Here is a 26825-nt window from a genome sequence, read left to right as displayed (position 1 = left end):
GGGGCAGTAGACTGCAATCTGGTGCCCGTGACCTGCGGTGGGAGCTCTCCGAGGCTGGGTGAGTCCGGGGTGTGTGTGTGTGGGATGGGCCACACTGCGTGTGTCGGGTGTGCCTTGCGTGTGATGATCTGTGATGTGCCATGTAGTATATTGTGTGTGGCATCACCAGCGCGTGATTTGGGGGGATGCATGGGGCTTAGGGCGAGGGTGAAGATTGCGTGCATGGGGTGGCATGTCATGTGCAGCTAGGAAGGCTGCGTTGTGAGTGCGGAGTGGAAGCTGTATGTATGAGTGTTGTGTGGACGGGGAACATGAGTGTATGTGCTGTGTCTGTCTCCATGGGGTGGAGTTGTAGGGCCAGCCTGCACGGGGGGGTTTGTGTGTGGTTGCGCATGTTCTCAGCTGTTGCGTGTAGCCAGGAAGAGCCACTGTGGGGGCCTGATGAAGGGCTGCGTTGGACATCTTGGTGGAGGGGTGTGGGGGTGGGGGAGCTGTGTGTGGGCCCGAGTGTGTTTGCAGCCTAGGTGGCTTAGAGTCTCGGTGGCGCATCCTGGGCTTGCTTGGGAAATGTTTTAGGACCTGGGTGTTGGTGTTGGAGTGTCATGTGTCTGTGTGATGGCCGTGGGTGCCACTCCGCATAGGGAAGGGTGCAGCAGCCTGGGCCGAGGGGTCCAAGGCAAGGGGCTGGTTGACTAAGTGTGTGTGTGTGTGTGCCCACGTGCACATGGGCAGGAGGCGGCAACGTGCCGGCGGGATCGTCTGTGCCACGGGTCTGTGTGTGTCCACGAACATGTGACATGAGGTGTGCACGTTATCTGTGCAGGGTGTGTGTCTCTGTCTAGATGGTGTGTGTGTTGAATTTAATTGGCTGTGTGTGTATCTGTGGTTGGGGAGGTGAGTGTGGGGTGTGTGAGGTGTGTGGTGGGAGGTTGAGTGTGAGTGTGGTGTGAAGTGTGGGTGTGTGAGCTGTGTGACTTTTCAGTGTGACGTGTGGATTATGTGATCTTTCCTCCCTGTGAGCTGTTGATGTGTGGTGTGTGGTGAGGGGTGTGTGAAGGGCGTCAGTGAGTTAGCGGTGTGGGGGGGCAGGCAGTGTTGAGGGCTGTGGGATATGCTGCTGGGGCCAAGGCAATGTGTGCACAAGGTGTGTGGGGTGAGGAATGACGATAATAATGTTTGAGGTGCGTGGAATACAGCAGGTGTCCCATAAATGTTTGTGGAATGATGTGTGTGTGCAAGGAGGACTTGGCTGCCATCCTGTCCTTGCATCCCTCCCAGTTAGGTCCCCAGAGATGCCCAGTGACGTTCTGTCATGGCCCACCCCAAGCTAAGCTGCCTCTACCCTTTGCCCTTCATCCTCCTCACTTTGACCGAGGCCTTTGTCTTGGGTTTCCGGCTGAGCAGGCATTGGACAGGCAGGCGGCTGGTGATGTCGTGCTCTGGGAACCTTTGTTCTTTTCCTTTTGGTCTATGTCGTGTTTGGGGCTGGGCTTTGGAGGAGGGCGGGGAGAGGATGCACGTGTTGTAGGCTTACTGTGTTTACTACCACCTCACAATGCTCCACGGCGGGGGGGGGGTTCAGGCACAGGCCGTGGGGCCTGGCTGGTATCCCCAGTGGTGTCTCCTTGGGGCAAGAGCGGCTTGGGCCGGGCATGGCACTGGGTGACTTTGCCAACTGTGAGGTCTTCATCCCATGGCTGGCCCAGTACCCTCTCTGGCTCACATCATCTGTGGGGTGCTGGGCAGCCAGGAGCCGCCCTCTGCATACCAACCTGTCCTCTTCCCTTCCCTGTGTGGCCCTCAGGGAGTGTCCCTGGGCTGGGAGTCAACCAGGAAGGCCTTAATCTATCTCCTCTTGTTGACCTCACATCTGACAGGAGGGAGAGTCCCTGTCCTCACAGAGACCCTTATCTGAAAAAAAGGAAGCCTGGTCACACTTCGGGGACCCTCTAGTCTGATAGGGGAGATGCCAGTCAGTAGGAAGACCCAGGTCAAACCCTCCAGAGAAAGCGATGGGGGAGCCTTAGCGGGCGGCCTGCTGACAGGTATTCGGGAGGAAGAACGGCCAGGACTCCTGACGGATGGAAGGCACAGACTAGCAGAGTCATCAGGGGAGGGGGCTGGGGGCAGCGCCTCAGTATCACCTTCCAAAAGGTTCTCTGCTGTGCGTGGGCTGAAGCTGGGCCTGGAAGGGGGTGTTGAGTAGGCAGGGAAATGTGGCCTGGGCCTGAGGAAGATTCTAGCTCAACTCGAAGAAAGGGTCTTGGCAGCAGCTGATCCTTCCCAAGCAATACTGTCTGGCTTTGCATGGCCATCCCTGGGCCTCCAGCCTTCTCAGGCTTTCACATCCCCTCTTCCCACCCCCTTGTCTTCGGCCAGAATGACTGTCATTGTCATCATCATCTTTTAGGCAGCTCTTTCCAGATCCCAGCCTCCTTTCACAGGGGTCTCATTTAACAGATCAACTCAACTCGTCTTCTCGTCTATAACATTTATCGTGCACCTGCTATGCACCAGGCGGGCCCAGTTGGACACAGTGGTGCTCAAATAGGCTTCCTGGGGCTCCCAGCTCCTGTGTCAGAGAAACCCCATCTAGCTAGCCCAGCCACACTGTCAGCCCTCCCGTCTGTTTCCCCAGCCTGATGTGCCCTTGGTTCTGTGAGGCTCCAGGTGGGCACCCCATGGTGTTAGGCTCCAGCTCCCAATCAGAAGGCAAGCTCTTCAGAGGCAGGGCCGGGTCTGCCCATCCCGTGTGTCCTGAGCTGCGCTCGGCAGAGTCCAGATGGCCACATCAGTCATCAGACGTCCATCACCCCCTGTAGGGGTGGCAGCCCATCTGCCATCTAGAGAAACCGAGGCCCAGAGCAGGGAGGGGACTTTGGGCAGCCTCCCCTTTAGACCCTCCTTTTACCAGGGTTACCAGAGACCCAAGAGGTCAGGTGACGTGGCCAGGTTTCACAGTAAGGTGGCAGGACACAGCAATTCTGTAATTCCCAGAAAACAGCTCTACTGGTCACTAGGCTGGGCTCCAGCCCCAGCACCATGCTGCTTCCTGGCTGGCCTCTGGGCTGCCTGTGGTGTGTAAACGATTATTAATGACCCCCCTGGCCAGGAGACAGGAAACGTTTCCCAGCCACAGCTGGGGACACGCTCCCGGCCAGCCTCAGCCCTCCACACCCAGCCTGGCCCTGGGGTCAGCACGCGTGGTATCTGTGCCGCCTCAGCCTTCCCCGCTCCTCCTGCCCAGCCGCCCCGCAGCATTTTCCTCTCTGGGTTCACGGACAAGAAGAGACAGAGCTTTCTGTCCCACATCTCTGTCTTAGCACTTTCTCCAGTTTGATTCATCTCCACCTTCTTCCCCGCCCCAGACCAGCCAGAAGGAGCCCTTCTCTTGGAGGTCTTTTCTGAATGCACAGCTAGGCCCTCCAGCGGCCCTCCTGGGCCCTGACCACCGACTCTCCCTCCTGCAGACTTGGCTCCCACCCTGCTAGCCCTTCGTCTAGGCTGGGCGCTTCCTGTGGCTTGTCCTCAATTGCTGTCTTAAGACTGACACTTGGAGGATCCTCCCAGATGCCTCCTCCAGGAAGTCCCCAGCCCAACCTGGGGACTCGCACTTACTCCGAGCATCCCAGCCTGCCTGTCCAGGCCGCACACTGTGTACTGCCAGGCCTTCAAAGGTGGACATACCTACTATGTGCCCAACAGAGGCGGGAGGTAGAGATGAGCACAGTGTGGGCTTTCAAACTCTGCCACACACTGGCCCACGTTGGAGCCACAAGGCATCCGCCCCATGGCAGCGAGGCGGACCTTGGTCTAGGTACCAGGGCTGATGCTGGGCAGGTGATGGGGTAGAGGCGGGGGCACAGACGAAGACCGATGCTGGTGGGCAGTTTGGGGAGGGCAATGCTGGAGAGACTGAGGGGCCGTGGTGGGACAGGGTAGTGACCCCTGATTCAGCCCAGAGTGGGAGGGAGGGCAAGTTGGGCAGCTTCCAGGAGGAAACATCTAATCTGAGAACTAAGGGATGAGCTAGGAGAAAGTTCTGGACAGAGAGAAAGAGTGAATGGCAAATGTGAAGGCTTGCTGGTGACAGACAGAGGGAGGGAAGTGTGGTTCTATAGTTCTGTGGAGATGGATCCTGGACTACCAGGGTGCGGAGTCCCAGGGTGGGCTCTGTGTGTGTGTGTGTGTGTGTGTGTGTGTGTCTGTGTGTCTGTGTGTGAGTGTGTGTGAAGCTGGTGATGAGGCTGGCGAGGTCGCCAGGGCCAAATTGTGCAGGCCTTAGAAGCAAAGAGATTTGGACTTTTTCCAGAAGGAACTGGGCACTAGGATGGGAGTTGAAAGAAGGGCAGGGACTGCTCAGATCTGCTTGTTAGGAAAGCCTTGGGGCCACGGGTAGAGAGCACACGGAAGGGGTGAGGTGGGAGGCTGGTGCAGTTTGGTCCGGAGAAGGGTGGTGAGGCCCAGGCAGGAAGATGCAGAGGATGGAGGGGAGGAGACAGACTCCCGAGGGTGGAGGAGGGAGCCACTCAGCTGTGGAGGTACAGAGAGAGAGGGAATGCCGCCCTGGGTGTCTGGGTTGGCTCTCGAGGGATGACAGGGCATGAGAGCAGATGCCTGGGCCTGCGTCAAGACCCTCGAAGGTCCAGAAGGTCCCAGGAAGATCTCCCGGGTCAGGAGCTTTGAGGCTAAACAGAGACCAGGAGACCTGGACCCCGCCCTGGGCTCCAGCATCCTCTTCTGCAGCGTGGAGACTTGGGAACTGCCCTGGGCAAAGAGTGTTCGGAATTCAAAAATTAAAACAATCTGTGAAACGTAATATTTAATAAAATTCAAATCCAAAATGTATGAGTACATTCCAAAATGAGTTAAAATGTAAATTTATGAAAATGCTAAACATACTCGATGGTTCTAATATCAATTGTAAGCCTCAGTCTCTTCCTTCCACTCTGGATCCAACTCCCCCGAAGCTGCTGCCTCAGGTATGGCCGGCCCCGAGGGCTCCAGGACCTTCCAGTCTTGAGTTCAGGGCACCTCCTCTAGGGAGCCCGCCCTCTGGCTCATGGCTTCAGGTGGCAGGCATTTTGCTTTTCCTGTCCCCCACCCTGAGGGAGTTGGCCCCTAGAAATCCCCCATCTGTGGTTGTCTTTATTGAGGGGGCCGAGGTACAGACCTGGAGGAGGGAAGGGTGCTGAGAGATGGGATGTCAGCTACAGTGCCCAGTGGGGTGTGGTGGGGGCACAAGAAGACCTGGGGAGGGCCGGGGCGGGGGCATGAAGGGAAGCGAGCAAAAATGAAAAAGCAGCACCACTCCAGCCTGAACAGGGCTATTTCCTACTGTAAAAGTGACACCATTTCTGGAACACTCGAATGTTATGGTCCCATCTTGCAATCTTGGTGTGGGCATCGCTTGGCTCGCACTCTCTGGTCATCTTGCACCAGGCCATTTTCTGGGCTGCATTTTCTCACCTGGAAAAGGAGGAAGTGGGGGTCAGCACCTCCAAGGCGTGTATGAGCTCTAGCTCTAGGGACGCGTGACTCCAAGAATCCGGCATTGTCGGTTTGTGGGCTTCTAGCCTTCCATGACTCTTAGCTCCCAGCCAGAGCTGTGTGGAAGCGTGGTTGTGTGATTCCGACATTCTGTGACTTGAAGTTGCTGAGACTCCAGGAGCCGAATGGGCGGGCATTCTGTGAATCCGGGATTCTAGGATTTGATGATTCAATGATTCTAAATGGGGCTGCTGGGAAGAGCTGCAACCACCTGCCTTGTTAATGTTGATGTGAGGTTATTAAAAACATAACGAGAAGCAATGGAGAGAGCTCAGGATGGAGGGTGGCCCCCACCCCCAGGGAGTGGGGGAGAGGAGGAGGGGCCGAGCCAGTGTTGGGGGAAGGAGACCCTCTTCGCCTGGGTGACACGGGCGGATTCTCCTGCCACAACGGAAATGGTGTCTGTGCACGTAGGAGAGCTCTCTCTCCCTAAGCTTGCAGGATAAGGGCTCATTTCCTTCATCCCCCTGCCTCCATTCTTCAACTATTTCAGCTCATGGCAGAGAGAGGAGTGCCCTTTCCTCCTAGCCCCTAAAGTCTCTGGGCAGAAATGTGGACAGACAGTGGAGGAAAGAGAGGCCTGCTCACCACCTACCCCCCTTCCCCGCCAGCCCTGGCCTGAGGGGGAAAACAGGACATGAACACTTCCTGGACACGGACGTGGAAATGCACGAACCCCTGCTTGTGAGGGCCCCAAGTACAAAGGGCCTCCGACTAGGGCAGAGGCCAGGGCAGCCAGATGGGCCGGTGACCCATCGGCACCCTTGGAGCGCAGGTGCCCCACGCCTGCCCTGGAGGTGGCTGTGAGAAGGGCTTGAGGAAGGGAGGTCCCAGGCCAGGGGGCCTGGAGAAGGGATGGCCAGTGGGTGCTCCCCTGTGGCACGAGGCCGGGCCATTTGCCCAGCGGCTTGCTTGGGTTATGCGCATGTCTCAGCACCTACGCCAGGGCTGTTGGTGGGAGGGGGGAACCTCTAGCAGGAGAGACGGATCTTTGGCCTCTAGAGAGCTCACTCCAGCTGGGTGCCTCAGAAGCCTGGCACCAACTGCATGAGTCGCAGCCTGGGGGGCTCACAGATCAGGTGAGGGAGGCCGGGAGCTGGCCCAAGTCACACAGCACAGCAGGGCCTGAAATCCAGCTTCCTGACTCCCCGTGCTGGGTGCTCCCCCCTGTCTGCAGCTCCTGCCTTTCCCCTGGAACACCTGGGGAGCAGGAGCTGAGGCAGGACTCCTGTTAGGGGCAGAGCTCTCCTCTGTCACTCCTCCATCTTTCTCCTCCCACAGACCAGAAGGCAGGTAAGGTGGCGACAGCTGCCCCCTACTATCCCCAAGCTTCCTTTGTCTACCACATCCTGTCTTGGCCCTGAGGATAGGGTTCCCTGTTGCCCGGCCCACAGTGAGCCTCCTGGGTTCTCCTGTCCCTTCACTCAGGCTCTCTCCCCACCCTGCCAGTCTCCCCCTCTGGCCGGCTGTGAGTGTCAGTCTCTCTCCAAAGACCGTTAGACTGGGACGGGCCCCAGGAGGTCATCAAGTCCCATGCTGTGATTGTTCAGATGAGGAAAGTAGCTCAGAGAGGGGAAGGTCCTGCAGCCGGGGCACAGCGGACCGTGGCTGGGCCTGTGTCTCGGAAGGACACTGCCCTCCGTGTCAGGCAGCTAGGATGAGGCCTGAGGTTAGGACCAACTGACGGGCCTCTCTCTTCAGCCCTGAGCTGAATCTTTGCCCAGATTACTCTCTTGTCCGCCCCTGTGCGTGCTACCTAGCTGACCCCTACCTTGGGCAGAGCCTGCCCTTGGGACACAGACCAGAGCTCAGCACTCCATGACCGGGATGAACACCCATGCACACATGGACACGGACACATGCAAGTACATACATGAGGACATACAAGTCCCAGGTGGAAACCTGTATCTCATAGTTAGGAGGCTGTCCTGGAACCTAGTGATCTCTTCTTGTGAGGCACCACACACCTCTGCTCGGAAGCCCTCCAGGACCTCTCTGCAGACTGTCTCCTTCTCACTAGCCTCTTTGTGACAGCTGGGTTCTATGATCCTAGGTTCCTCCTCTGTGACAGCAAAGTCATGGGTGAGTCTCCTCCTAATCCTAAAGCCCTTCCTTCAGTGTTCCTTCCTTCTGTCTCCAGGAGGGGCTCAGCTTCCTGTGGCTGGGTGGGGAGAGCCCTAAGGTCCCCAGAGGACAGTGGGACAATGGGGAGGCGGTGACAGATGAGACATTATGTCTTCCCCAAAGCAGGCTCCACCCTCCCCTAACCTCCTGGCTGGTGTCTGGGGCACAGCCCTGGCTTGTGGGCCCCTTAGGGTCCTGGTCTGCCCCACGGCCTTGACCTCTCAGTGTAGAGGTCAGCGGATCAGGGTCACAATCGCACTCAGCAGTTCTCCACCTGGAGGGTGTGGAGCCCAGGTCCCCAGGCCAGCAGCATACTGGATGGGTGCTGCAGATCCCCAGAAGGGGTGAGCTGGACTGGCCTGCCTGTGGGGTAGGCAGGAGGGTGTAAACACTGAGGCAGGTGGGATTACAGAGGAGCTGTGAAGGCCTACCTTCCCCATGCTGGAAGCTGGTGATGGGGAGCCAGAGAGAGAGGCCAACGGTATTTGGAGAATCACAGCTAGCACTCCCTCCTGTCAGGGGAGGAGGAGGGGGCTGGCCCGGGGCAGTGCAGTGGGTGGACCATCGGAGGCCTGGGTGGAAATGAAGGCTGAGGCCTGTGGACAAAGGGACGGGCTTGGGGTTAGGTATTTAGCTCGGCCCTCGTCATTTCCTCCACCGGACATGGCTGGGTTAGCAGGGTCATCGCACAGAGGGAAGGAACAGGCCGGGACCGATGCATACCAGGCCCTGCAGTAGACTCAGGCACGTGGTGACCTGGTCACCCCCTGGGCTGCAGTCGGTCCCCCATCAAAGCCCAGCCATGCGGCCACAGGCACCATGGGGGATGGCCACATCTAGACCACTGCCCCACGCGCAGACCAGTCTTCCTGGGCAGCACTCAGGCCCGGCTGTAGGCCTGGCTGAGTAGGGAGACCCCACAGGACACGGGGACTTGTGGGACAACCAGACACCCTGCCACAGCCACACCGCAAGCATCCACACACCAGGTGCAGCTACTGTCACCCCTATGGTGACCCAAGGAGAGCCACAAATGCCAGCAGTCATGGGCAGGTGTCCAGGGCCTGGGTGAGAAGAGAGGGGCACCAGGCAGGGAATGCAGAACCCCCCCCATGCCAGACTGTGCCCTCCCCCCAGTTCGCTGAGTGCCCAGGCTGTTTATTTCCTAGCAGGGATGGGTGTCTCATCCCTCTCCCCCTCCCCGTCCCCACCACACGCTTCCAAAGCTGCCAAATCAAATCAGCCCCTGCGCCCGCGCCAGGCTGGCATGGCGGCCAGCAGCTGACTGGAACGAAGCCAGGCTCAGAATATCCCGCCGCCTGTGCCTGTCCGATGGCTGGGTGTGCTTGTCGGGTGGGGGTGGGGAGGGGCAGCCAGCCCCTGGGCAGCGCCTGGGAGAGGCCGTGCTTTCTGGATGCCACCTGGGGGTAGGCTCCTGGAGAATGAGTGAGCGGCTCCGTGGTGTGTCTACCAGCGTGGGAGAGGCTGTGGCGCACGGACTGGGGGTGGGGGCGCCTGGAGCCCAGAAGACTGGGTGCTAGGCTGGGGTTGGAGGCTCGCACACGGGATCGTGACAGCAGCCCTAGCTGGGAGCCCAGCCCAGTGACTGTGTGAGCTAGACATCACAAACCCCATTTTACAGATGGGGAAACTGAGGCTTACGGAGGGGGTCGTGAAGTTCCCTGGAGAGAAGTGGAAGTGGAGGGGGCCTCAGAAGGAGTAAAAATGTGGTTGTTTCCCCTCCGGAGGAGGCTCCAGCTGAAAGAAAGAACTCAGCTCTGTTCTCAGAGTCAAGGGCAGAGAATACACCAGAGTCAGAGGTGCCCACCTGAAGTAGGGCCTGGGTGGTGAGAAGTAGCGGGTGAGAAGGGGGTGTGGGGAGAGAGAAGGGGGTGTAGGGAGAGAGCAGGGCGAAATCAGGCACAGCTCCCTGAGGAGGCCCCCTGTGGGCAACAGGAGGCCCTGGGCCTGCTGGGGGCTGGGGGGGTGCGGGGTGGGGGTGGCGGGCAGGCTGGGGAGAAGGGGAGAAGGCCTGCAGGCCTCAGCCCCTGGCCTTCTTGTCTCTGCAGCCAGCCAGTGGGACCTCCTTGCCCAGGAGCCAGTGCCCCCAGGGAGTAGAGACGCCAGACTGGAGGTGAGAGCTCAGTGGAGGGAGGACTGGGTGGGCTTGGAGGGGTAGGGGCACAGGCTGGGGGTCAGTCTGAGCATTGTCCCCACCCCTGGGAGGACTGGGAGGCTGGAGCTGAATCCCAGCCCCACCCCCTCCAGCCTAGGGTCACCCTGCACCAAGGTGCACCTTCCCTGCCCTATTCCTGCCTGGGGCTCTCTCCCCCTGAGTCATTTCAGACCCCTCTCTAGGCCTCCCCACTCTCACCCAACAATTCCTTGTTGATTCTCTGCCCTAAGTGTTTTCTGAATTCCTCTCCTCCTCTCCATCCCTGCACCTGCCCCAGTGCAAGACTTGTCATCTTCCCCCTGGACGGCTCACTGGCTGGCTGCTTTCAGTCACCCCACTCTCCAGGCGGCTGCCAGAAGGCTCTTCCTAACATGCAAACCTGAACTTGTCCCTTTTCTGCTCAAAAATCCATGCCTCCCATCCTGCTTCCTCTGCAGCTCCAGCCAGGCCCCAGTCCCCCCCTTTATCCTGCCTCCCTACAACCACTCCTGCCGCTCTCTTCTTCCTCAGCTTCCCAAATCTTTCCAGGCTCAGCTCTAGCCTCCCCTCCTCCGGGAAGCCCTCCCTGTCCCTCTTGCTCCCTCCTCTGAGCTCTCCTGCCCTGGCATTCAGATGGGGCATTCTGATGTCTGTGCCATTAGCACCCTGGTTTCTCCGTTATGGGACTCTCTAGGTCTGCCCCTCTGAACCGTGAGCTCCTTAGCCTGGGGACTGTGCTTTTGTCATTCCTGAGTCTCCCACTGCCCTCCAAAGGGGGCCTGGTGGGGGCTCAGTGGGTGCGTTTCCTTTGAGATGAAGGATGCCATTGGCAGCGCTGACCATGGCTTTGGGGTGCCTCATAGGATCTGGGTGCTCAGAGGGCCGTGAGCAGTAGCAACGGGGTGGGCGGGGGGCTCTGAAGACTGGCACAGAGGAGGGCTGTGTGTAAAATCAGATCAATCAGCAGGACCAGCCTGGGCCTACTCTTGGGCCCAGGACTGGCTCAGAGAAAGGGGAGGCTCCTCTGTGCCGGGAGCTTTAGACACACTTCCTTGTTCAATCCTCACAACCTCCCTAGGAAGCAGGGACCGTTATTCTTCTCCTTTTATGGCTGGGCAAGCTGACACACGGTGGGGTCCCACAGTGAGCGTACAGGGCAGATCTGAGTGTGGAGCCCAGACGTGGCTCATGCCCAACTGCCCTCCAGTAAGATGGGAAAAAAGGCGCCCACACGGGGCCTGGGGCACAAGGGCCTCAGCATGGACTCATGGCCGGGGACGTGGGGCCAAGCCCTGAGAATGTCCCTACAGCTGGGAGCTGGGAGGGCAGGGGGTACCTAGAAAGTCATTATTAATTTATTTATGGCCATGGCATTCCCCACGGGGCAGGGGCTCCCCCCCAGAGCCGGGACAGATGGTGTTCCTGGGACCCAGCTGTGTCTCAGCAGCCCCTGCCACCTGCCAGGAAAGCCTGGATTTGTCATCTTCCCAGGAAGCCATGAGGGGAGAGGGCTTTGGAAAAGCCGAGACCCTCCTTGGTGCCAGGAACTAGCCCCAAAGGGAAGGAGCCAGGCTCGGGCCCCCTGTGTATAGCTCTGTGCCCCGCCCCCTTTGCCCGGCCCCGTTGGCCCAGTTCCCTGCAAGGGCAGGTTCTGCCCTCTGGTCCAGCCCCCCAGGCCCCACCAGGTGGCCTCTCTGGATCATGCCCATTTGATCTCTTTGCTTCTGTTCTCTCTCCACATTTCCTTTGTCTGGGTCCTGCTGCCTCCTCCCTCAGAGGGAGGGTCTTAGGCTGTGAGCCTAAGCTCTGCTGGGAGAGAGTGCTGAGTGCTCCCCAATATAGAAAGGACAGGACTGGAGAGAGTAGGGACCCTAGGATGTTGCTCATACTATAGGGACGGCTGGAGGGAAAGAGGGAAGAGGGATGGGGAGACTGATGAGGAGCCTCCGTGTCGGGGTGGAGTCTGGGGAGACACGATGGCCTCCTCATGACTCGGGTCAAGTGGACATGAGTTCAGGTCCCAGTTTCACCACTTTCTCAGTGTCTGACCTTGGGCCAGTCCCTTAACCAGCCCAAGCCTCAGTTTCTTCACCTGTCAAAGGGGATAAGAAGAGCCAGCATTATTTGGCCATAATCACAGTAGAGCCACTGGGACAAGTTACAAAGTATGTGTAAGGCGCCTGGCCCAGGGAGGGAGTTGGCACCCTCCCTGCTTCCCGCAAGGGTGAGCTCCCTGGAGCCAGGCCAAGGATGATGGGGTGCAGCGCGGGGCTGGGCCGGGGCTCGCGGAGGCTCTGCGGGCGCCCATCCCCAGGGCGGACATGTGTTCAGCAACCCCTCTCGGGAGGGCTCCCTGGCCCCTGGGCCAGCCGGTCAGCTCACGGGGAGGGCTCTTCAAGCTCAGCCTGGAATCCTACTTCAGGGCCAGGGCTGTTGCTCTCTGGAGGTTGGGGCGGAGGCAGTTCGGGTAGTGAACTGAGCGCGCCGGGTCTGCGCCCTCTCTCTCTGCCGGATCTCGGGGCCTTGGGAGCCCTAGCAGGGCAGGGGCCGGGGGAGAGGTGGACACGGGCGATGGAACGCGTATCCACACTAAGCCTACTGATGCCCTGCCCAGCCCTGGTTCCTCGGGTGCTGCCCACGGGATAAGGAGAGACCACACGCCTTGGCGTTGCCAGCCCTGCCTGCTGGGCCCCCTCAGGCCCACCCGTTGCTCCCAGACATGGCAGTGCTTACTCCCCAGGATACCCGCTCTTCCTGGCCTCCCCGCCTTTGCTTTGCCCTGACCCCTTTCTCTGGAATGCCTTTCCTTTCTTTCTCTACCTACTCCCTTCTTAAGCCTCAGATTAGATGTCACATCCTCTGTGGAGTCCTCTCAGATTGCACCCTCCACGCAGGTCAAGTCAGTCTCCCCTCTTTCCTGGGCACTCATAGCCCCCAAGCTTCCCTGAGCTTGCAACTGGGTAACTTGTTAGCCCATGTGGTTATATATCCTTTCCCACATAGTTATAAACGCATGGGGGATAGGAACCTAGGCTGAGTCTCCTTTGTCTCTCCTGGGCCCACATGAGACCTGACCTAGGCCTGGTACATAGTAGGTGCTCAGTAAAGTTTCTTGATTAAATGAGAATGGCTATGTGAAAGTTGGAGTAGTTCCAAGAAAGGGGCACTTGCTGGATTGGGGGCAGTCTTGGAGACTTCTTGGAGGAGGTGGCCTTGGAACTTTGAAGGATGAGAAAGGTCAAGGACATGGACTGATGAGGCCAGAAATCAGCGGGATAGTCAGAGAAGTCCATGTGGTCACCTTCTGTGAGTACCATGTGAGGACAACAAGGACCAGCCCAGGACTGGGAACAAGCAGGTAGAGGAGCTCGGAACAAAGACTTAGCCCCAGAGCGGGCCGCAGGAGGCTGGCTTGGTGCTGAGAAGCCAGCTCCAAAAACATCTCTGCCCCTCGGTCCACTTGGTCCCACAGTCTGGGGTGAGGCTGAGGCCACCAATGGTGAATAAATGGGCCCAGCATGGTGGCATAGTGATGGGGGGGACCGGGATAGGCAGGAGCTAGGGTGGTCCTGTGAGGTAAGAGTGCCAGGGGGGCTGAGAAAGTCTTTGCAAGTGAAAAGAGCAGGGTGTGCAAGGGCATGTGGGCAGGATGCCCTGGGTCCCCATGAGAGAAGGCCCAGCATGTCCGTGGGGCCCAGGAAACGGACAGGGAGCACCGGGACGAGGCTGGAAGGGCTGCTTCCCAGCAGGCTGCACTTCCCAGCCTGTGTTTAAAATTCTTGAGTGAGTGCTCCTACCTGGCAGGTGTGCCAGCCCCCTCCTGGGTTCTGCACATCAGGACCAAGTGGCCTCAGTGATGCCCCATGGCCCCAGGGGAGCTGCTGCCTGCAAGTTGGCCATGGCATCTGGCATCGCTGGGGGTCCGGAGGACCTGCCATCTGGCTGTGCTCACCTGTTGGGCTGCGCAGGCTCGGGGGTGTGCAGGGACTTGGGGCCAGGGAGGTGGCCTCAGCAGCCACCCAGTCTGTTTCTCTGTCTGTCTGTCCATCCATCTGTCCTCACCCCTGACCAGACGAGGACCAGATGGAGATGGGCAGACACAGGCCCTGCAATCAGAGAAGCCCAGTCTGAAGGAGGAGGCATCACGTACCAGGGACTCACACCCAGAAAAGACCCAAGCTCAGACGGGGCCAGACATTGGGCAGGCCAAGGCCGGGGGGAGACCTGGCCCCCTTGAGGGCTGGGAATGGAGGCTCAGAGAGAGGCAGAGACTGGCTCAGAGGCGCACAGCACAGCGGGGTCAGAGGCAGTGTTGGGGTAGATGCCGTGAGCCCCAGGACAGGCTTCCTCAGGCAGGCCCCTCCCCCACTGCCCGGCCTGGTCCTTGGCTGTAAACACTGAGAGAACAAGTTCCGTTTCCTGGGAAATATTTATCTCAAGCCGTGTGGGGAGCGTGTGCTGGCCTCCCTGTGTCCTTCCTGCAGGCTGGCCTGGGGCACGAGGGGAGGGGGCTTGGCAGCGGCCCGTGGGGGGCAGTCTGTGCGGCCTGAAGTCAGGGCCAGGAAGGGAGTGCCCCAGGCTCCTCTTGGAGCCAGAATCTGAAGGCTGGAATAGGGGGAGGGGGAAGGGTAGGAGAGAAACCTGTTTTTCTCCAAATCCTACACCACCACCTGCCCGTCTCCCACGTTCCTGTCTTTATCCCTAGCTGTGCTCTTTCCTCTGGTTCCTACCTCTAAGCGCTTGCTCCTGTCTGGTGCTCCCCCCCGGAATGCCTTTCCTTCTTCGTCCTCATATTTGCCAGCTCTCAGCTGGTTTCCCCTGGGAAGGGGATTCTCTAACCCCCTAACCCTTTGTCCTCCCCTTCTACCTTCTGTCCTTCCCTTCTGGCTCCCAGCAGCTTCAGACTGAGCCCCATAGACCAGTTAAGGTCTTATCCCAAGTTGTTGGGACAGGGTAGACAGCCTCTTTCAGACTGCCCAAGAGTCCCCTTCCTGGGCACCCTGGGAGTGGAACAGGGCCCAGAGGCCACCTTTCAGTAGAACCAGCACACGCCCAAGCCCATGGGGAATCCAGGTTGATTGAATGGGGGAAAATTCCATGGGCCAACCAGAATGGGGGGGGGGGTGGGCAGTGGGGTTCCCACTGGCCAGCTCTTGGGCTTTGGGCTGCGTATCCCAGGCTGGGCCAGGCCTGACTGGGGCCCTGACAACAGGAAATCCTTGAAGGAACAAGCAGTGGCTAAGGACTCTGAGCACAACAACAGGAAACAGCCTTGACATGGGGCAGCAGCTCTGGTGATTGTGCCCAGTGGGGTGGGGGTGGGGGGGAGCTTACAGGACCCGGGGTGACACCGAGACACGGATTGTGGGGCAGGGGGTATTCTACTGAATACGTGGCCCTGAGCTTGTGATGTTGCGTGTTATCAAGTGCGACCTCCATCATGGGATACTGTGTGGGAGTGAGTGGGTCAGAGCATGACATCAAGTGTGTGACCCCGGGTGATACCAAGTGTGTGGCTCCGTGGGCATGACACCAGGAGGATCAGCTGTGTAAGCACGGATGGGTGACGTTGTGCAATGACAGGTGTGGTCCTGTGGCTCAAGCGTCTGACACTGAGTTGTGAAACCAAGCGCGTGCCCCAAGCGTATGTGATCTAGTGAGGCTGAAGGCGTCGGCAAGGGTGTGACGTGGGGTGATGCCAAGTGCGAGAACCTGTGCGTGATGCTGCGGGATACTCTAAGCCCGGGGCTAAACGTGTGATGCTGGGTGTCATGGTTGTGATGATGTGAAGTGTAACCACACGACACTGTGGATGACACCGTCCCGGGAAGACCCCCAGTGGTTCCAGGCAGGGAAGTGACACAGTCCAGTGAATGATTTTGAGATTGCTCTGGCTGCCGAGCATTTGTGGGGGGCGAGTTGGAGGTGGGCAGACAGGTTGGAGGCCACAGCAGCCATCCAGGCAGGAGATGGTGGTGCCTGGGCTCAGGGGACGGCAGAAGAGTTGCAGAGAAACGGATGGACTTTGGAGATGTGTGGGAGGTTGAAATGGTAGAACTTGCTGATGAATGAGACGCTGAGCCAGAGGGAGAAGCAGAGGATGGCTTCCAGGTTTCTGGCTTGAGGGACCACGTGATGGATGGTGGAGATGTTACTGAGATGGGTGAAGCCTGGGGGGAGGCCAGGGTTCGGGGGTTGAGAGAGGGCAAGGAGGCAGAAATGAAGAGATCTATTTTGGACGGAAGTCAGACATCCAGGTGAAGATGTCCAGTGGGCAGCAGAGGCCAGGCTGGGGGTATCTTTGGAGGTGGTGGGTGTAGCTGGGATGAACTAGGGAGAGAGCATAGTAAGAATAGAGGTGAGGGCTGAGGACCAAGCCCCAGCCCCAAGTCCGCAGACTCCATCATCTGGAGGCCGGGGAGGTGAGGAGGAGCAGTCTGGAGACAGAGGGGGAGTGGCCAGGGAGGTGGGGGCTACTGAGAGTGTGGAGCCAGGGCAGGGGAGAGGGTCGAGGGGGAGGGAGGTGGCTGCGCTGTCAGGTAAGGTGGACAGGGGAGATGGTGCTGAGCTGGGCCCAGCGTTGGCCCAACAGGAACCACGTCAGTGCCAGGGTGGGGCCTGAAGCCAGACCTGGCCTGCGGGGGGGCTGAGTGGGGGGTGAAGACAGAGCACAGTCGACCCTTTGGAAACCTTTGGCTCCAAGGAATGCGGAGAAGGGGCGCGGTCACTGGAAGAGGTGTGAGGTCGAGGGAGAGTAAAATTTTTAAATTATGGAATATTTGAAGTACACACAACAGTAGGGAGAACAATAGAATACACTTGGCATATACCCATCGCCCAAATCTAACAGTTACCAAGATTTGGGCACATTTAGTTCATCTATCCCTCTCCACCCCACCCAACCTCCCCCCGCCTTTTTTTCATTCTTCTTTCCCCAAGTATTTTATTTTTTATTTTTTAATTGTAAACTATACATAACCTAAAATTTACTATCTAAACATTTTTAAGTGTATAGTTCGGTAGCATTAAGTATGTTCACATTCTCCAGAACTTTTTCATTTTGCAAAACTGAAACTTATAGCCTTTAAACAGCTCCCTGTGCCCCCAGCCCCTGGCACCACCATTCTACTTTCCGTCTATGAATTTGGCTACTAGGTACCTCAGATATCTGGAATCATACAGTACTGGTCTTTTTGTGACTGCCTTATTGCACTCAGCATCATGTCCTCCAGGTCCATCCACACTGTAGCATGTGTCAGAATTTCCTTCCTTTTTGAGGCTCAGTACTATTCTATTGTTTGTATAGACCACATGTTGTTTATCCATTCATCCACCGATGGACACGTGGGCTGCTTCCACCTTTTGGCTATTGTGAATAATGCTGCTATAAACATAGGGGTACAAGCATCTCTTCAGGATTCTGCTTTCAATTCTTCTAGATACATACCCAGAAGTGGAATTATTGGATCATACGGTAATTTTATTTTTATTTTTTTTAAAGATTTGCTTATTTATTTTGAGAGAGAGAGCATGAGCAGTAGGGGCAGAGGAAGAGGGAGACAGAATCTCAAGTAGTCTCCATGCTGAGCGTGGAGCTGATGTGGGGTGCGATCTCACAACCCTGAGATCATGACCTGAGCCAAAACCAAGAGTCAGATGCTTAACCAACCGAGCCACCCAGGCACCCTATTTTTAATTTTTGAGGCACCATCATACTGTTTTCCACAGCAACTGTGCCATTTTACATTCCCACCAACAGTGTACCAGGGTTCCAATTTCTCCACCTCCTTGCCAACACTTCTTTCCTACGCTTCCCTGCCCTTCCCTTTCTCTACTACCTCTTTCTTCCTTCCTTCCTCCCTCCCTCTCACTCTCTCTCCTTTCTTCTTCCTTCCTTCCTTCCTTTTTCTCTTTCTTTCTTTTCTTTTTCTTTCTTTCTTCCTTCCTTCCTTCCTTTTTCTTTCTTTTCTTTCTTTCTTTCTTTCTTTCTTTCTTTCTTTCTTTCTTTCTTTCTTTCTTCTTTCTTTCCCATCCTAATGGGTGGAAGACTGGGGAAAGGTGTTATCTTTTGATTTGCATTTCCCTAATGATGAGTGATGTTGAGCATCCTTCCATGTGCTTGTTGACCATTTGTATATCTTCTTTAGACAGATGTCTATTCAAGTTCTTTGCCCATTTTTAAATCAGGTTGTTTATTTTGTGGTTGAGTTGTAGGATTTCTTTATATATTCTGGATACTAACCCCTAATCAGATGCACGATTTGCAAATATCTTCTCTCATCCTGTAGGTTGCTTTGCTGAAGTATTTTAAAGCAAATCTCAGACATGTTGTCATTTCACCGAAAGTGGATTTTTTTTTAATGTCAGAAGGTCCCGGATGATGCTGAAATGTGACAGAGTGCAACGCAGAGCCAGCTTGGAAGTGTGTGCATGACACTACATGAGGGTGACACTGTGGAGCATTGGGAACATGATGTGTGACACTGAGGATGAGCCACTCCGAGGAGGGCACAGTGATAGTACCATTGTGTGTGGCCCTGTGACACTCAGTGATGTGTGATGCTGTGGAAACCGTGAAATGGCTGTGAATCACTGAGTGTGTGGGACATGCCATGTGAAAGTGACAGCGATCCTGTCTCTGTGTGTCATCCAGGGGTGATGAGTGCAACACAGAGCAGGACACTGCACAGGAGTGAGACGGGTCATGGGTGCGCCATGGGCCGTGGGGGGAGTGTGTGATCCATGGGGGATCGGCCCCAGCTCAGCTGCTGGCCATCAGAGTATAGACAAGGAGAAATCCCCGACATGGATGGAAGCGGTGTCCGGGCCGAGTGTGAGTCGGTGTGAGGCCTCCTCCTTTCTCTGAACACCCCAGGAAGGGGTCCCAGAGGCAGGATGGTAGCACTTCAGCAGAATGAGCAGGTACCAGGTAAGAGCAAGGGCTGTGGTGTCCGACAGTCCTGTCTGGCTCTGACATCTAGCAGGTCATTCTATGTCTTGAGCATCTCAATCCCCTCAAGTATAAAATGCAGCTGTTGGGAGGATGACACGCGACAGTACTTTTCAGGGAATGCGGTACCCAGCACTCGGTAATGGCTCAGCGGTCTCTAGGGGAGCAGGGCTCCTCACGTCCCTATGCCCAGGCGGCTAGTGTAACGGGAGCACTGCGGGTGTGCAGAATGGGGGTGCTGAACGGGTGGTGTCCTGTCCTCCTGTGCCCACAGCCTTCCTCTCCCCCCGTCGTTCCTTCTGTCCCCTGCCCCCACGACTTGCTCCCAACCCATCTGTCCCCAGCTCCTGCTGTCCTCACCCCCTGTCAGCCTCCCCCCGCTTCCGCCGGGCTCCTGCAGCCTCATTCAATTCGGCCAATACACTTTGCTCAAGAAAAACCCCTATAATTTGGTTAATCACAGCAGTAGGGGATCTGGCCCAGGTGGGAGGTCCACACCCACGGCTGGGGACGCAGGTGTACCTCTACCTGCCTCTCAGGACCCCCGCCTACTCCCTCGGACTCCATTCAGTAGCCAACAGAGTCCAGAGCTGGGGTCTCCCCAACTGCCTCTACAGAGGTTTGGAGACAGGAGCTTGGACTGACTGGGCTCACTGGTGTCCCTGAGAGGGTCCCTGGCCCTCACCATGTCGCAGTCTCCCTCTCTGGTAATGGGAGTTGGGCTGAGGGTGGGGGTGTCTCTGAGCATCCGGTCAGCCTAGCTGGTTTCCGCATGCCCGCGTAGTCAGCCCCTCTTAGGGCTTCTGTAAGGCCTTCTTTTGGGCTTGGGAGAGGGAAGGCTGGAGGGCGGGTCAAGGGGACAGGGCCCCAGGGGAAAGGGAGGGAGTGGGTGTCCTCAGAACCTCATCTGGAACACGGCCACCCCAGTTCCAGAGTCAGAGACCCTTTAGTCCCAGGCCGCACACCTGGAGTGGGGGCTGAGGAAAGGGAGCCGCTCTTTTGTGCTCACCTGCAGGGCCACGGCCTCTAACCTCACACCTGATACCTGGCCCAGGGGCTCCCACAGAGGGAGGGCATTGCCAAAACCCAGCCTGCCCTCCCCCACCAATCCACGCCCCTGAGGGCTGCAGCTGGCCAGAGAGTTGGGGTCACCTCTCTCTAACTCGCACAGAAGTGGCCTCACCCCCAGCTGGGAGCCCGCTTGGGCAGGACATTTATGGTACCAGGATAGTCCCCCCAGCAGCTCAAGGAGAAGGCACTGTTTTACGGATGGGGAAACGGAGCCCAGGAAGGCTAAAAGACTCGTCCAGGGCCACACGGGTGACAGGTGGCAGGGAAGGGATGTGAGCCCTGGTCTGGCACAGGTGGTGGAAGAGGGGAGGGGGGTGCACGGGAGGCCGAGAAGCAGACCCCCCACGTGTTCAGACACCGATGCTCTCAGCCATACCCTCATTCACTCATTCACTCATTCACTCATTCAGAGACAAAAGCTGCCCCACGCCCACTGCACACACGTGGGGACACAGGTCCCCTGCCCATGCGGATGGCTCAGGCACAGATGTGGACACAGGGATGCTCACACATTCACTCACACACACTCACAGAATCATGGATCCATGTGTTCTCACACAGACATTCTTCTAGCGGCCCACGGGGTGTAGTCTGCTGTGGCCATGTGGCGGCCCGCAGAGACACGCGTTTCGGATGGCTAATGGGCAGGCCACACACACAGTGCTTAGGGCACCAGCAAAGTGGGAGCTGCCCATGAAACGAGAGAAAAGATCGGTTTTGATGAGTGTCTCCAGGATTTTGCAATCAGAAAAGTCACACAAAAGCGATTTTCATTTTCATTTCCAAGACAAAATGAATATAAAGCTGGGGGTGGGGCTCATCATCTTTTTACCCAGGTTTTGGGGCTCCAAAGGACTTGCTCAGATTCACAGGCACAACAGTCCCGAGAGATCTTCTCAGCTCACATGTTTACCCAGCCCAGAACTCTGTGTGTGTGTGTGTGTGTGCGCGTGCATGCGCGCTTGCTCACTGGTGTACCCACTTGGTGGCTCCCGGATCCTGGGGATGTAAGAGAGAGTAGAAGTTCCAGAGACTCCGGATGTTTGTTCTCTGGCTTCCTGGGCCCTCCAAAGGCAAATAACTTTGGATGCCAGACTGCCTGCCCTGGGCAGGGCGGGTGGGGTGGTGGGTTGTGTAGAGTGTTCGCTGCTGCCTCTGGAGCCCCCCTGGCTGGGGCCTTGCAAGATTTTGCCGCGTGACTGAGGCCTTTGGCCTGTGGCCAGCTTTCCATGAACTTGTACGCCTCCATCACCTCCCCTCTCTGGGGCTCAGGTTCCCCACCCAAGAAATGGAGGCAGGGAAGAGATGAGACTAGATAGGCCTCCTCCTGGAGACTGAAACTGAGAGAGAGACATTCCAGGCTTTGGGTGCAGAAGAGAAACAAAAGCGGGGGCCAGGAGATGGAGGGGGCCAGTAGGGTCCAGGCTTCAGGGCAGGGCTTGGGGTCCCAGAGCCTGAGGTGTTTCCCCACCGATCTCCCGTTCCCTGGAAAAGCACTCTACCTCAGAGCCTGCATCTGCTGGGGGCCCTGCGGCCCAGCCCTTGTTGAGCTGCTGAGGGGAGCAGGGCAGGGCCAGGGCTGGGCAGAGGAATGGCACAGCAGGGCGGCTACCTGAGCTGAGCAGACCAGGGCTGGGCCTAGAAGGACAAGAGGGGGCGGAGAGGCCTGCAGGCGGAGGAACATAAGGGTGGGGGGAAGTAAGGCTGGGAGAGCTGGGTAGAAGCTGGAGCACGGGAGCTGGTAGCAACAGGCAGCGGCCCCATTGGGACATGCTGAGCACTGGACAAATAGCTCCCAACAGGCCTGGGAGCTCAGAGCCGACTGGGCCCAGAAGCCACGGCGGTCTCATGCAAAGGAGGGATACAGTTAGGTTTCCTTTTTAACAAAGCACGGCAGGTAAGGGTTGGCGCAGCTCAGAGAGGCCCCACAGAGTAGATGGGAGCCCAGAGGCAGGGGCATGTCTGAGATGAACCCAGCCCAGAAGATTCCTCACTCCAACCCCCAGTAAAGAAGGACTATTTTTAGGAACAATGAAAGTGCTCACACATTCCTGCAGGGGCAGGGAGAAGGAAGGGGGGGCCAGGAGCCAGTGCAGAGGGAAAGGGCCCACCCCAGTCTTCCCTCCAACTCTGACTTTGTCTTCAGGGTCTCCCCCTCGGTGGCTGGGGAGGCTTTATAAACCTGGCCAGCCCTGCCTCCCCAGCCCTGTCCCCAGGGTCCCCTCCTCACTCTTGTGTCTGTCCCTCTGCCTCTGAACTTTTCTCTGTCCCAGTCTTTTCTCATACCCCCATCTGCCCCCTTCCACTCCACCCCCCCCCCCCCCCCCCCCCCCCCCCCCCCCCCCCCCCCCCCCCGCCTGCCTCGGGATCTGGGGAACAGCTGGGAAGGGCCAGGCCCTGAAGATTGAGCCAAATACAGTCATGGGACCAGCAGTGAGACTGTGGGAGAAACACATACCAGAGAACAGACAGGCAGTAAGAGGGACAGACCCAGAGAGCCTGGGGAGGCTGAGAGGCAGGGAAAGAGCTTAGGACAGAGTCAGGGAGAACCCCAAGGCAGGCCTCAATGGCTGTTTGTAGCTGCTCTGTGCCCTGCTCTCTGACTTGTCCCCGGGGAGATGCTCTACCAGACTCACCCTCCCTCCTCCCGCACCAGCACCCCCCAGGTCAGCCCTTCTTCCCTGCCTTCTGCAGGCCCACGCTAACCCCATGCCAGGCTGGTGCCATCCAGCATTCACCTCCCACTCTGGGCACTGAGTCTGGCACAGAAAGAGAGATGAGAAGCCTTGCCCCTGGTCTAGAGGAAGATGCCCAGCCCCACCCCATATCTGAGAGGGGCTCAGCCCACCCCCTGGCAAAGCAGGGAATTGGAGGGGCCCCCCAAAGCAAACAGTGCTCAGAAGGGAGCGAGCCTAGTGTGTCCTGAGCCGGGGCGTGGGCCTCTTGATTCCAGGTTGAGGCCCTAGGCAAGTCCTTTCCTGCCTCCCCTGGCCTTAAGCTACCCCCATCAAGCTGGGGATTAGGCTCCATGAGACCTAGGGCCCTCTAGACACTGGTCCTGCAGGAATTCTCAGGAGACCTGGGACAAAGACAGGTGACCCACCCAGGAAGGCTGCCTAGAGGAGGTGACATCAGTCATGAAAGAAGGTGATAGTGATAGTGCTCCTCTCAGGGAAGAGCCCCTCCACCTGAAATGTTGTCCCCAGCCCCTTCTGTTCTGGGAGATGATCCTGAAGCATTGAAGGACCCTGTGGTCCATGGAGTTGCCTTGGAAAGGCTTCCAAAAGCTCTCAGCACAAGGCACCCTCATTCCTCAGGCTCCTTCTCTAAGACAATCACTGTGCCAGAACTGGGAAACTTTGAGAGCTCTCAGCTGTCTTCGGGGCCTGGGATCCCCCAGAGGTCATGGGGTCCACCCATCTACTCGGTGATGGAATGTACCCCTCACCGCCCAAAGGCTCTGGGCGCTCAGAAGTCCAACTGATCATTTTATAGCTCAGCTAATATCTGCTGACACCTGTGATGGGCTGGATGAAGCTGGGGACCTGGGGAGGAACAGGACACCACCTCTGGCCTCTAAGAGCTCCCAGTCTGATGGGAGAACCAGTGGGAACTAGGAGCAAAGCAGTGGTGCCCTGCAGGGGGCGGGGGGAGCACAGGACTGTGAGTGCCAGCAGGGGAAGATCAGATTTGCCTGGAAAAGTTCCTGGAGGGAGACCCAGAGAAGGGAGGTTGGTCACTCATTCATTCGTTCATTGGTGTGTTCCTTCATTCATGTATCCAGCTCTTCCTTTGGTCATTATTTCCTGAGAGACAGAAACTTTTTGGACATTGGCCCAGTGGGTCACTCCTCTCTCTATCCTCTTCCGCTCAGGCCACTGTGTCTGCCTTTCAGAGGCTCCTGGATGTGCTTTGCCCAGCTCTGAACCCATCATGAAGACCGTGTGAGGGGTGAGGCTGAGGAAGGTTTGAAGACATTTAGGGTCAAGAAACCCAGAGCTGGAGGCCAACCAAGTTCACCAAGGCCTTTCCCCAGCACAACCTTGGGGACAGGGAGCTCACCCCCTCCTCCTTCCCAGACTTCTCTCTTATGGCATGACTGACTCTCAGCGAGTTACATCTGCTTCCTTGTGACTACCTCGCTGTGCCAGGAGTCGAGGATGGAGAGGCACCTGGTGATCAGAATGACTGGGACAGCTGTGATGAGGGGGATGCTGGTGATGTGCTCGGGAAGAAGGCTGTGGCATGGAGGAAAATGTGGGCCATGAGGATGGCCCACTACTGACCCTGTCACGTGGATGAGGCAGCTGAAGGTGGGGAAGCCAGGAGCCTGTCCTGGCCCCCCTTGGTCTGATGTCCGCCTCCTGGGGCCTTCTGCCCCTCCGCACTTTCAGCTCTTGCCTCCCTCCCTCTGCCCGCTCTGGCTGTTCCCTCATCCCCTCCTTTCCTGACCCCAGACCCTAGGTGCTAGGTTCCAGGGAGTCAGGCCCCCAGAGAGCTGATTGTTCACACAAGCCTACCTTCTCTCCACAACTCCTTCCTTCCTCCCAGCCTTCATCCCTCCCCAAACCTAGCCCCTGAGGGATCCAGGGGGGCCTGGGACAATTGGAGGGCGTTGGAGGAGGCAGGATCTGGAGTAGAAGCTGCGTCTGGCTTAGAAAGGGTCAGGGCCAGGGGGAAGGATCTGGTTGGGCATATTGCAGGGGAAGAGCCCACAGTAAGGGGGCCGAGCTCATCCGGGAGGTGGGGCACCCACGGGGCGGGCGTCAGGACTGGGCTCAGGTGTATTCTACAGTGCACGTGTCTCCAGTGTGGCTCAGAGGCTGGAGACGCGGCCCTGTTGGAGTAACAACTGAAGCCGGAGTCTGCGAAGGGCGGGAGGAGGGAGGAGGAGGGGGAGGGGGAGGGGGAGGGGAAATAATGGAGCGACGAGAGAGGACGAGGACGAGAGGGGCGGAGGGCGGAGGAGGACGGGGAAGGGCAGGCCTTTCCTTTAGGGCTGGGCTCCTGAGCTCCAGGTGGCCCTTGTCCATGTCACCCCTCTGTCCCCCCGCACTCTCTCCTTCCAGCAGCCCCACTTCTTCCCTCCTTCGGGACCTTCGGTGAGGAGTTGCTCTCAGGAGGTAGAGGTGGCGTGAGTCACCCCGGGCTGCCCTCCGAGGCTGGGCGGGTCTCACCTGAGCAAGGCCCCGCCCCTTCCTCTCCCCACCTATCAAACGGGAGGATCAAAGCAGGCACCTCCCATAATATTGTCCTAAGGTAGTAAGGCGGCAGATGGTGACTTCACTTATCGTGATGAGCATTTTGTAAGGTATATAATTGCCGAATCGCAGTGTCGTAACCTGAAACTAATGTAATAGTGTATGTCGACTATTCAGCAGTAAAGCAAAACAAAACAATCGGCCCAGGGCCCGCAGGAGGATTGGAGGTGGTGTATGCCCCTGGGTCTCAGAATGTGGTCCCCGGGCCAGCACCAGCAACAGCAGCTCTGAATGTGTGGGAAATGGCGATTCTTGGCCTCATCCCAGATGTACTGTATCAGAAACTTGGGGGTGAGGCCAGCAAACTATGTTAGCCAACCGTCCAGGGGATGCTGGTGGGCACAGATGGTTGAGAGCCACTGGTGGGCCCCTCTAGCACACAGTAGGTGTCTGAGAGAGGTCCTGTCCCCTCCCCCAAGCCTGACGGCCCACTCAAGCCGGGTTCTGACATTTGCGCTAGTCTACCTGTGGCTTGGATCTCTGTCCTGCCTGTTTCTTCAGATCAGGTCTCCCCAGGATTACCAAGCCTCTTTCCTCTATTCTCTTGTGCTGGTCCAGCTCAGCCTTGTTGAGGGGAGGTCTGGGAGTGCAAGATCTAGCGCTCACAGATAGCTGTTCTCGGAGTATCTAAGACATGAGTGTCTGTTAGAGGCGGCTCCTTGAGCAGGTGGCAGGCATGGGCGGGAGTGCGGGAGGGAGGAGGGCCTGCCTCTTGTTCTTCCTTGCCATCTCTTGACTCTGCAGGGCGGGCCATGCTGTGAGGGCTGTGAGGAGCCACAGCGGAAGGTTGGGGTGTCGGACTTCAGGCCAGGGTCTGAGGGCCCACCAAAGGGAGCCTCCATGCTCTGAGCCCCCAGGAGGCTCCCTTACAGGGAGCTCTGTTAGGCAGCCGGGCACAGCAGCCCAACCTGTCAGTCCTGGGCACAGAAATGGGTAAGTTCTCTTTTGCCCTAGAAGGGGCCCCATTCTCCAGGAAGATCAGAGACTATATATTGATCAGCAAAACAGGGGGCAGGAAGCAGAAGAGTGTAGATGGCATCTGCCCTGGCACCCCCAATTTCTCCCAACATGGCTGTCCTCCTGGGTTTCTCCCATTCTGCGGGTACCTATCTTGGGTCAGGTGCTTTCTCCCCAAGTTCTCAAGGGGACTGCCTGGAGGTCTGGGGGAGGAGTGGACAGGAGAGATAAGAGTGGGTGGGGGTGGAGTGTGAAGGAGAGAGATGGGAGAGAAGCCAGCTGAGAGGAGAGAGGATTAGGGGTGGGAAAAAACATTGAGACTCATGGAGACATGACAGGAAAGCAGCCTGTGACAGAGCTGGGCATCAACTAAGGGAGGCATGGAGAGAAGAGAGATCCACTTGGAGAGGTTGGGAGAGACAGGGCCTAAGAGAGACACACAGCCCAGAGGGAAGGGAAGGGAAGAGGAATAGAGGCAGAGAGGGGCTCCAAGACCCTGGAGATCTTGAGGGACACCCAAGTTTCAGAGAAGGGGACACCGAGGCCCACAGAGAGACCCCCCCAGGCCACCCAGGAGACTTAGCACAAGCAGAGTTGGATGACTCAGTCCATATGGCCAGTCCCAGTAATACAGCTTGAGTCTTGGGAGGGACTTGACCATTGGGTTTGATGTTACTACCTTCTTCTAGGCCACCAACAGGGGCACTGTGAGGCTTCCTTCCAGAAAGGGAGGGGTGAGCTCTAGGTTTCAGGCAGT

General features: G+C 57.6%; 1 protein-coding gene across 2 annotated transcripts in view; it reads left to right on the top strand.

The window, feature by feature from the left end:
• PDE2A (phosphodiesterase 2A) overlaps window positions 1-26825 on the top strand; it is a 91150-nt gene that overhangs the window by 28357 nt on the left and 35968 nt on the right. The window contains exon 3 of one of the 2 annotated variants that reach the window (XM_032426929.1): window positions 9744-9808. The exons of the other annotated variant lie outside the window; for it this stretch is intronic. Within the exon in view, the coding sequence (XP_032282820.1) occupies window positions 9744-9808 (65 nt within the window). The remainder of the gene's footprint in view (window positions 1-9743; window positions 9809-26825) is intronic. 2 annotated transcript variants of the gene reach the window in all.

This window comes from Phoca vitulina, unplaced genomic scaffold, assembly GCF_004348235.1.
Source record: "Phoca vitulina isolate PV1807 unplaced genomic scaffold, GSC_HSeal_1.0 scaffold36, whole genome shotgun sequence".
NCBI classification, from domain to species: domain Eukaryota; kingdom Metazoa; phylum Chordata; class Mammalia; order Carnivora; family Phocidae; genus Phoca; species Phoca vitulina.
Note: the sequence above shows the minus strand (reverse complement) of the source record. Positions and strands in the feature narration are given on the sequence as shown.